The sequence below is a fragment of the Juglans regia genome, chromosome 1 (genome assembly GCF_001411555.2).
Source record: "Juglans regia cultivar Chandler chromosome 1, Walnut 2.0, whole genome shotgun sequence".
Classification (NCBI taxonomy): domain Eukaryota; kingdom Viridiplantae; phylum Streptophyta; class Magnoliopsida; order Fagales; family Juglandaceae; genus Juglans; species Juglans regia.
This window is the reverse complement of record NC_049901.1, coordinates 29,062,136-29,072,888: the sequence shown is the minus strand read 5'-3', so window position 1 is coordinate 29,072,888 and position 10,753 is coordinate 29,062,136. Positions and strand designations below refer to the sequence as shown.

At 36.0% G+C, this 10,753-nt stretch overlaps 1 protein-coding gene across 1 annotated transcript in view; it reads left to right on the top strand.

The window, feature by feature from the left end:
* The first annotated feature begins 695 nt into the window (after positions 1-695).
* Positions 696-10,753, top strand: part of LOC109013450 (callose synthase 7-like) — a 31,786-nt gene continuing 21,728 nt past the window's right edge. Inside the window, exons 1-6 of the mRNA XM_035689300.1 lie at positions 696-1,161; positions 6,887-6,987; positions 7,713-7,828; positions 7,943-8,030; positions 8,114-8,206; positions 8,310-8,465. Coding sequence (XP_035545193.1) covers positions 981-1,161; positions 6,887-6,987; positions 7,713-7,828; positions 7,943-8,030; positions 8,114-8,206; positions 8,310-8,465 — 735 coding nt within the window. The 5' untranslated portion in view covers positions 696-980. The remainder of the gene's footprint in view (positions 1,162-6,886; positions 6,988-7,712; positions 7,829-7,942; positions 8,031-8,113; positions 8,207-8,309; positions 8,466-10,753) is intronic.

Sequence of the window (10,753 nt, the reverse complement as noted above, 5' to 3'; positions counted from 1 at the left end):
AATTAATTTTTTAATAGTAAACCCTACTTTTTTTCAAAGCAATTACTCGATGGTTGTAAACTTTATGGTTGTATATAGAATTACTCTATTTTTAAACAGAAGCAAAAGTCTCACCGATGATTAGCAAGCCATTTGTTTGTTTAGTTGTTTTTTTTAGGACGATGCTGTGTCCACTGCTCCCAGCTCTCGCTGGGAGCTACCATTAGGCATAATTGGTATTTTTTGTTTTGTTGTGTTTTTTTTATATGTATTTTTTAATACTTTTTAATATTTTTTAAAAATAAAAAATCACAATATTATTATAAAATATTTCATTAATTACTAAGTAAAAAGATATATTAAAAAATAAATAAAAAAATTCTAACAATAACACCAAGCGATAAAAATCAATAGTCAGAATATCATTTTCTTTAAAAGATTACATAAAAACAAGGCACTACAACCACCGCTAGTTATTTTGATACTTTTTTACTTTTTTTAATATATATATTTTTTAATATATTCTTTTAAAATACTTAATTACTAAGAAAAAAAACGAAAAATGAAGTGTAGCTCCCAACGGGAGCTGTGAGCGGTATTATTAGCATTTTTTTTAATATGAAAATGGGTTTTCGGAAAAGTAAAGAAGGAAAGCTACTAGCTAAGGAAAAAAAGCCATAAAACAAAAATAAAGTAGCAGCACCACGCCACCGCCACAAACACTTTCCCTGTAATTCATTCCCCTTTGCTCTTTTTGCCCTTTAGTTCCTTTCTTCCGCCGAGAGCTATCCCTTGCCCCACTCTTCTCCCAAAGTATCTCTCTCTTTGCCCACTACTAAACGACGCAATGTGTCTCTTCATTCCCACTTTCCACAACTCTCTACCAAACCCACACCCAAGCAGCAGCATCCACGAAATTCGTCTGCTAAAGTTCTGTGATCGCATCGAGGGAATAGAAAGTGTTTGCGGCGCTGAAGATCGCCGGAGATCAGATTTTCCCAATGGCGAGCTCCAGCGGGACGAAGCCTCCTTCTCGTCGAATGACTCGGCAACAGACTCGAGCGGCCGAGATGCCGGACGAGGACGTCAGTGAGGTGGTGCCCTCTTCCCTCTCCCCCATCGTGCCCATTCTCCGCGTCGCCAAGGAGATTGAGACGGACAACCCCAGAGTTGCCTATCTCTGTGAGTCCCTCATTCTCTCACTCGCTCACTTTCTTTACTTTGCTTCCTTGAGTTGATTGCGAACCTATCTTGTGTTTGTGTTACTTATGAGCTCACTTAATATATGCTTTTTTATCATGTGTTTTCATTCTTATTGGTTTGAAGTGAGCACGCTAGAAATTTACTTAATGGTCAAGAATCCAGCAAACAATTTTCCCAATTTTGTTTAGCTCTTTGTACAATGATAATGTGATATTGTAACTGAACTTCACAGAAGTTTGCGGGACACCTAAATTATCCAATTTATTGTTTATGCGAACCATATTAAAGCTTCTGACACATGAGAAGGCAATGATAGTGATTTAATACTACCAGTTACAGGGGAGTCCACAAACTACACTGCAGATCTCAACACAAAAATATGATAACATTGGAGAGACAGTATAATTTTTTTTTTGTTTTTTTAGATCCAACGAGAGGCAGTATAATTTTTAATTAACGCTAAGGGATTCTTTCCTAAACACCACAAAAAAGCAGTTGAGATTACCGGGCTGAACAAAAGCAAAAGAAAAGTAAAGCATTGGACTCTATTTGTATTGAATGTAGGCGAATTCAAACAAGGGTGCTCCCGTTCGATTAAGATTTTTTTAATTAGATAATTAATGATTACCGCTGCTGGGGATTAATATATTTAGTTGTCCGAAATCGACTCTTTTAATATTTGTTAGGTTTGAGCTCGACTTGTGCTTGAGTAAAAAATAAAAAGTAAACTAGTCAAGGTTGAATTTGAGTAGCTCGAGCTCGAGCTCAATTTGTTTATTTTTTATTATTAGTTTATACTTCTTATTTGAATTGATTTAAAATTTTTTTATAAGAGTAATGATTTGTGCAAGCACCAAATATACAAGCCTTGCGTAAGCCTTGTGTAAAAAGTGGACCCCACCCCACTTTTTTCTGGTGGGGCTTCTTTTTACAAAAGGCTTGTGCGAGACTTGCATATTTAAGACTTGTACCTAGCATTACTCATTTCTAGGGGCGACGTTCCATCAGTGAAAAATTCGATTGTTTACATGATCTGTGTGATGGGATGTGTTACACGGGCTTGGGGCTTAACCGAGTAAAAGACATGTTGCATTTGCACTGTCTCTGGGATTTAACGTCATAAAAAAATTATTATTATACATATAAAACATAAGTAACTAATATGCAACTAACGAGTTATAAGTGATAGTTATAAATCATAACATACATTATCATTTGTATGGAACAAAAGAAACCATATCATATATAAAGTCAGTTATATGAGTCACTTGATTAACAAGAAATAGTAGCAACTTATTTCATGATACATGCTATGTACTTATACAAAAAAGGTTATGATTCATACTACATACTTGTACAAAAAGGGTTATGATACATACTATATATATGTATACAAGTTATAGTTAATTTATTAAGGTCAATCAATTATAATTCTATTATTGAACTGTAATAATTCCGACGAGTGATCTTCTGTTATAGTAAAGTCAATTACATTAAATATGCTTTATGCATACAAGTTATTATATTAATGAATGTATTATGATATTTATAGGTGTATCATAAGCATATGACATAAATATACTTGGATCATCCCGTTAAGTGATGATATCCACAATTTAAGTTAAACTTAACCAATTAGAGTAAATTGGTTGCCATTAGATTATTAAATCATACTAATTATAGTATTTAATCTTAGTTTATGAGAATGTAAATTATAGCCCTGTTCAATAGCACAAGTGAAGCAGTTCCCACCTTGCTGTGACTACAATAGGCCTTCCATTATGCAACCCAGATGGAATAGTTATTGTACGTGAATTGAGCAGTTGCAACATCTAATTGAACACTTTCATATATAATAAATTGTAATAATAGTAAAAGTTTTGAGAGGTGATCTTTTCAAATGAATATCTCTATGTTGGGGTTATAATTTCACTTTACATTGCTGGTCCCAATCTATTGTAAAGGAAGACATTAGTGCTTGGTAAATCGCCATTGTAGAATGCAATCACAAGGTGCATCCTACGAGAGGAAAAAAGAGTTGGACATTTCTCCACACAAAATGGAAAGATGTGTAAGGATTAATGTAGCGGAGTGTGATACCCCATATGATAAGGATAAGGGTAGGTGGTGTATGGGATCTCACATTGCTTGGGAAGGAGAAGTTCTTGCTCTTTATAAGGTTCTAATGAGACTCCAATTGTATCATTGACTAGTTCTTTTGGAGTATAGGCCATGTGGTTTGGGCCTTCTATTGGGGTGTTACACGGAGCCTTTGTGATATGTGATTAACGCATATCTGAGTTGCATATTTGTTCTCTACCAAACTGTTTGCTTGTATTCTTTTAGCAAATTGACCGCCAACTTCATGTCATATATTGCTGTAACACCCCTTTCCCCCAGGGTTAAGAATGCCATATCATAACATTACATGACACTAAGTATTAAGAAATTCCATAAACTTTAAAACCTCAAACGAGTAACTGATTTTTTTTTTTATTAAATCAAGTAAGAACTTAAATAAATTGAAATGAATACAATTCCTGAATGTCACTGTGTTAACATTAATCAAATCCTCCATACCATGTGTTGACAGCTTATTAAAATTTGGCTAAGTTCTACTCTCTATTACTGGTTCCAGGCTGCGGACTCATCATCATCTGTGACATTTTAAATAAATGAATACGGTACATAAGGTTCAAATATTCAAAGAAGTATTTGCATATATATCATAAACCTTTTTTTTTAATCTCTTGGATGACCAACACACGTTTATGCCTGGTGTGTAAGGATTAGTTGTATGAAGTATTCTGGCTTCATTCTCATGGCTACAAGTGAAATCGTATCTAGGTTATGGACATCACTCAATAAACTAGGTGCACTTGGATGAGCCATTCCTAGCAGATCATACAAGATGGATGCCACTGCCTCTTTAGGTGCTGTATCATTGCATATCAGTCACAAGGCCAAGAAAACATTCCAAACATTTCCATGCATTCCTACAATCACTTCCTTTTCCTTTGCTTTTCATCAAGCATCATAAAAGTATTTATAGTATTTCCATTATATCACATAACAAAATTATACATATAGAATCATGTATTCAAACCCTTTTTTCACATATATACCATTTTGGATGCATAAAGATGGCTCCCAAAGGAAGGCTACATCTAATATATAATTTCTGAAGCATCCTCTTTGAAATCTATTCAGCCACGCGATTGTTTGAAGATGACTTTAATGTGGGATTGAATTTTATGAGACATGTTAATTTAAAGACTGCTAGGCTCCCTGTGAAGACTGTTATTATTCTGTGTGTACTTAAAAATAATTTTCAGAAAAAAACATTGAATTGGCATTTTAAAGCAAGTAAGGGTCTGATCATATCTAATTACCTTGTTTCCTTAGCTTGCAATTTATCAGCACCTCCTTTGCAATCTAGGGAAAATGCTAATATTCATCACTAATAATCAATCCCCTTTTATGCCCTTTCAAATGTTTGAGCCCTTATATACCTGCTTTGCATGGTAGACTTTATACCATCGTGCTGATAATGTTACCCATATGCTATGTGTAAGGCCAGACATTAATGTGCTAAACTTAACATCTACTAGTCGATCCTTCTGTGGCTGCTGAGATCCATAACAGGTCTCTTAAATTTTCTGCTTAACACTTGGAAACTTGCTGAAATCCTTTTTTCCAGAATCACAGTAAGTATCAATTGCAGAATTTTCTAGCATGTATGTGCTACTGTTTAAGTGGCATAAAAGTTATACTGTGCAAGGAGTTGCAGCAGCATGATTGAGGGTCTTTCACTGTATAACCCCCTGGTCAGGTTTTGTATTGGGTCCAGAGCAAGCTTTTAGGATCTAAAAATTGACATGTGTGTGTGGTTGCGGGCTGTGTAATCAATCTTGTATCTGTAGAATTTAACTTGTAACTCCAAGGGAAACTTTTAAATCAGCCACAATAAAAGATCCCAATATTAACCCTTAGGAGCTGTCCTAGTGCTGCAACATTCTGCAGTGGTTGTTCTTATGGGCAGGGGCCATCGTTTGTAACGGATCTAGTGTCCATGATCTTCTTCTTTCTATTGTAATCTCTAGTTAGGCTTTCTTCATGTATACTTCCTGTGTACCTGGGCTTTGCCTATTTCTATGAATATAACATCTTTGATTACCTATAAAAAAAAAACATTCTGCAGTGGTTGAACCTTTACTATTCTAAGATGCATATATAAACTCTACCCTCATAACTAATGCACTATTCACAAATAATCATGTTCTCTAATGTGATCTTTCCATAAACAAATTATTAGAAATAAAGTCACAAAGAAATCAGTTTCTCTCACTTGGACAGCATGCATAGAAAGAAGTCTATCACATAAAGAGTCAAGCCAAGCCCCAAGTCACTTTGGGGCTTATATTCTAAAGAACTAGTCAATGTTACAATTGGAGCTCCTTGAAAATATTATAAAGGGCAAGAACTTTTCCTTAACTGTAACGACCCAAAGAAGGCCCAAGTCACATCTGAGCACATGGTTCAAAAGAACTAGTCAATGATAAAATGTAGGAATCATTATAAAGCGTTTGAACTTCTCTTTTCCAAGCAGTGTGAGATCCCATTCAGCACATTCTCATACACAAGCCTGGGTATTACAATCTCCCTTCTTAAATCTCTGACAACCTCCTCAAGTCATTCCTTCATATAGTTGGCATAGTGTCTTACGCTTTTGGTTGGGATTTGCTATGATACCATTGGTAAAACCCAAGGAAAGCTCAAACATTTTGGTCTATACTTCAAAAAGACTAATAAATGTTATAGTTATAGCCCATTGTCATTATAAAGGACTATAACTCCTCCCTCCCTAGCAATGTGGATCCCATTCACCACTTTCTTATACTTAACTTGGGGTATTACAATCTCCTCTTTTAAAATCCCCGTCGTCCTTGTTGGGTCAAGTCTATCATAGGTAACATGTCTCAAGTTCCAGTTGGGGTTAGCTCTGATACCATTTGTAACAATCAAAAGAATCTAATTACCTTTCTAGGAAAGTGTTCTATTTGCATATTATAACAAAACAGCATTAAACACAATCATTTAAAACCCTAAATAGTCAAACAGCAGCTGAAACTTGGACAATAAAGACATGAAATTATGTCAACCAATTTCAGAAACTCAATGTCTTGTTACTATCTAAGTTCTCCATATGGCGCAAGTACAAACTTAACCATTCGCATATAAGCACTTTGATTGTAACATGTCTTAACCTTGTTCTAATGAAGGTCTAGTATACGTAAATTGTATGACCATATTTGGGATCAGAGTTTCTTTCACAGTACGTACCATTTTCTTTTCTTGTATATTTGCTCTTATTTGAAGGAGAAGTATAGTTCTGGAGCTTTTCTGTACAATATTTGTGTGTATCACATTATTTCTGGTTGTGTGTCACTGAGCGTTTTATAATTTAGCATATACAGACAAGTGTACAATCAGTTTCTTTGCAATAATGATAAAACATTTTTACTGTTCAAGAAAGAAAAGCACAAATAATGGTGTTAGGCATTTAAGCTGTTTATGCTTCGCATGCTAAACAGTTTAGGATGCTTTGTGTTCTTCCTTAAGTGGGACAGGGCATTTTATGCATGCATTTGTAGGCAACAATATATATTTATTTCTCTGACACATCTATATTTTGTTTGATTAGGCCGCTTCCTTGCATTTGAGAAGGCACATATGATGGATCCGATATCAAGTGGACGTGGTGTTCGTCAATTCAAGACGTATCTGTTGCATAAACTTGAAAGGGTAACTGACTGCTTACATATTCATGATTTCTTTCCTCATTGAATGATGATCTGGTTTACTTCTCATTGGTGTTTTGTATTAAGTTTATAAATGAAGGTTCCCTAAACTCATTTCTCGCATAAACTTATGAGTACGATCGGTGTTTGTGATTGTTAATCTGAGGCTGTGGCTAAGTTCAAAAATTGGGCTGTTTGATAAATAGCAAGGATTCTATTGCTCCTTCTCCCATTTACTCTCTTGTAAATTTTGGTCTTGCATGAAGGCATAGTGTTCTAGCACCATCTTAGCTTCATTCTATCAGATCCGTAATTTATTGGCTAGAAGATGTTGTGGTGAATGTTCTTCACATGAGCTCTTGAACAGTATATTATGCAATAAAACTATGGTCATAAATTTGAGCTGCTTCCCCTTTTTTTATTCAATCTCAGGACCTTTCTGCATATATTTCCACAAAACTATGGAACTCTTTGGGTTTGTTGTGTTCTATTCAGCTTTAATAACAACATATCTGATCCGATTCACACCATTAACTTGTATGGAAACCTGAAATCTGCAATTTTTACAAAGAAAATTGAGAAGTAATATATATGCCCCGAGTTGAAAGATAGTTGTGGCCTTATGTTTTAAAGATAAATTTAGGTGCTGAAAAAATCCATATCATATTTCACAGCTTCTAAAGGTGATTCAAAATTATTTTTAATATTTTAAAACCCAATTTGTTACAGGAAGAAGAAGACACAAAGGGGAATCTTGCACCTCTTGGAAATGATCCAAAAGAGGTTCGGTTGTATTACCAGCAATTTTGTGAGAAGAAAATCAAAGGCGAACATACAAAAAAACCGTGAGGATTGACTTTCAACTGTTTATGTACCTGAATGTTTCTGTGCACATTATTCCATGCATCTTACTTTTTTTTTTTTGAAAAAAAAAAAAAATTTCTTTTCAACTGATGAAGGGAGGAGATGTCAAAGATTTTCCAGATTGCAGGTGTATTACATGAAGTGCTGAAGACAGTTTTACCTCATGGGAAACTTGATCCTGAGGTATAATTTATATAATTTATTTTTCCTAGCTTGTATGCGTCTGTAAAGACTCAGGTGATGTTCAATTGATCTTTTCATTACAGACAGAAAAATATGTCAAAGATGTTGAGAGGAGAAGGCAACAGTATGAACACTATCCAGATGGGGTTAACCCATCAACTATGGAACTTCCTGAGGTTGTTAAAATGCAGCTTATGTATTCTTGGTTTTTTGTGCTCATCGAATTTTTTCTATTCAAACCCCTTGGTTACCTTCATTTCTTCTTGAATGATGATTTAGATCAAAGCAGTAGTACTAGCCCTACGTAATGTGGGTAATCTGCCAAGATTCCAATCAACTCCCAGCCTCCCAAGTGGCAGTTCAGTAACGGCTACAGAGAGGGTTAAATCTAGCTTTGATATACTTGATTGGCTTTCATCTGTGTTTGGGTTTCAGGTAAACTTTTGTTTCATTTCTGCTTTCTACATGCCATAGGGTGGTAAATTACCCTAACCACACTGCATTATGTTGGCTTCCACTGCACCAAACTTGAGTTGCTAAATGGACTTTGTAAGTCTTGATTTTCTGTTACTATTATGATTTAGTGATTTTTTAAACCAATATAAAGCTATAAGGCTGCTTGAATTGGGCATTTGTGTGGTGGAGAAAAACAATACTGAGAAGACCGACGTATATCATTTACACAACTGAGAGAACAATGCAAAGATTAAAATGTACCTTGATTTTAGGCCTGCTGTCACAGATTCGAGGATGCTAAAAGATACACTTAAGAAGTGTCTAGGCAGCAGCCTTTGCAAAACATGGCCTGCCTCCCTAAGAATCTGGTATGAATTAGGTTTAGCACAAAAGAAAGGGGAGAAAAAGATAATTTTTCCTCCCTCTCAAGCAACATTCTATTCTGTGGGATAAAATTAATATATTCGAGTTGTCATTTATTAAAATTACACTTTCTTACAAACACCATTATTCTTTCCTTAACACTTCTCAAGTTGGTCATTTATGTGTGTGTGTCATATATACCTAGCTTGGAGCACATAAAATGTAGCTAATTACAATTTAGAGGCTTTGCATTTGCTATATGCAATTTGGTCTCAAGGCTTCTTGCCAGAGCTGGAGCTGGCTGGTATCGAAAAAATTGACCCAAATGTAGAGCTGGGTTGACTCAGTTTGGGGTTATGGGTGTGGGTTGATCTGGTTTTGCTGATGCCTACTGACTTAGGCTCAACTCAACTTGGATGGGCTGGAATTCGGTGACCCAAGTCTTAATCCCGGAATAAGCATGTTATGATTATTTAGATTAATCCGATGTAGGGATATCACTAACCCAAATTAGTGCTTATTATTGATGGACCCAAAAATGAGTTGACTTCATCCTTAAGCTGATGCCGATCACGTTTTACAGTTCTGACATCCATATGGAGATCACCACAAACACCTGGTGACCACAAAAGCCACCGGAGACCACATAGACTTTCAAAAAGGGTACCAATCTGCTGCATGAGAGACCAACAGCCACATAAACACCAAATAACCATGTTTGAGGGAAAAACACCATAAATCAGTAAAATACCTGAATCAATGGTTATCTTAAGGAGAGCCACAATTGAATAAGCCATGATTTGGTTTTGTTCGCTGTTAAATCTCCAGTAGTCCCAAACCCTATGGGTTGGCTCAAGTGGTAAATGCCTTGGTCTTGGTGGTATGCTCCCTCCAGGTCTAAGGCTCAAATCCTCTTGGGTACAAATAATTTCTAGGGGTCATCGGATTGGGGGAACTTTCCCTTGAATTAGCTGAGGTGCACTTGTGGGAAACTCCTTGCTGAGGGTGTGCGCACCCCTAGGTTTAGACATGACTTTGTTCTCGGACACCTGGTGCCAATCAAAGAAAAAATATCCAGTACCAAAAATTTAAGCTGATGGGAAGTGGTGAATGTAATCATTTATTTTATATTCTAAAATTCCCTATCACGTGTGTCAGAATTTTCCTTAGTAAGTGGACCCAACATATCAAATTTTTAACAGACATGAGTTAATATGTGGAGTGAGGGTTTGAACTCAAGACATCTACACCAATACAATGTTAAATTGCGAGATACTTAAAGCTTAAAGGAATGGGAAGAGGTGAATTTAATCACTGGATACCAATCATATGCGATGACATCCATTCCGCCTACTAGGACCACGGTGACCACCTTTTGGCTGTTATGATGAATGCGCCATTCACCCTTGGCCACGACCATTAGCCTTGATCCCATAGTCTTATATATCATGTTCTTCAACACTATCCCTTTTCAGGTTCTACTTTTCAGATCCTGCATTTTTTGTTAATTTCAACTCTCTCTTTATAATGATTCCAAGGGGCTCAATTCGTAATGACCCAAGGAAGATCCAAACCACATTTGGGCCATACTCCAAAAGGACAAGTTATTGTTACAATTGGAGCGCCTTATAATTATTATAAAGGGAAGAACTTGTCCCTCCTAAACAATGTGTGATCCCATTTGCCACATTCCTATACTCAATTTAAAATATTACATACTCCCCATCTTAAATCCCCGATGTCCTCTTCGGGCCATTCTATCATAGGTGGCATGGCTCAAGGTCTATACTTTTTTTTTGGATTAACTTTGATACCATAACGACCCAAGGAAGGCCCAAGCCACATCTTGGACCATACTCTATAGACCGGTCAACGTTAGAATTGGAACTCCTTAAAATCATATA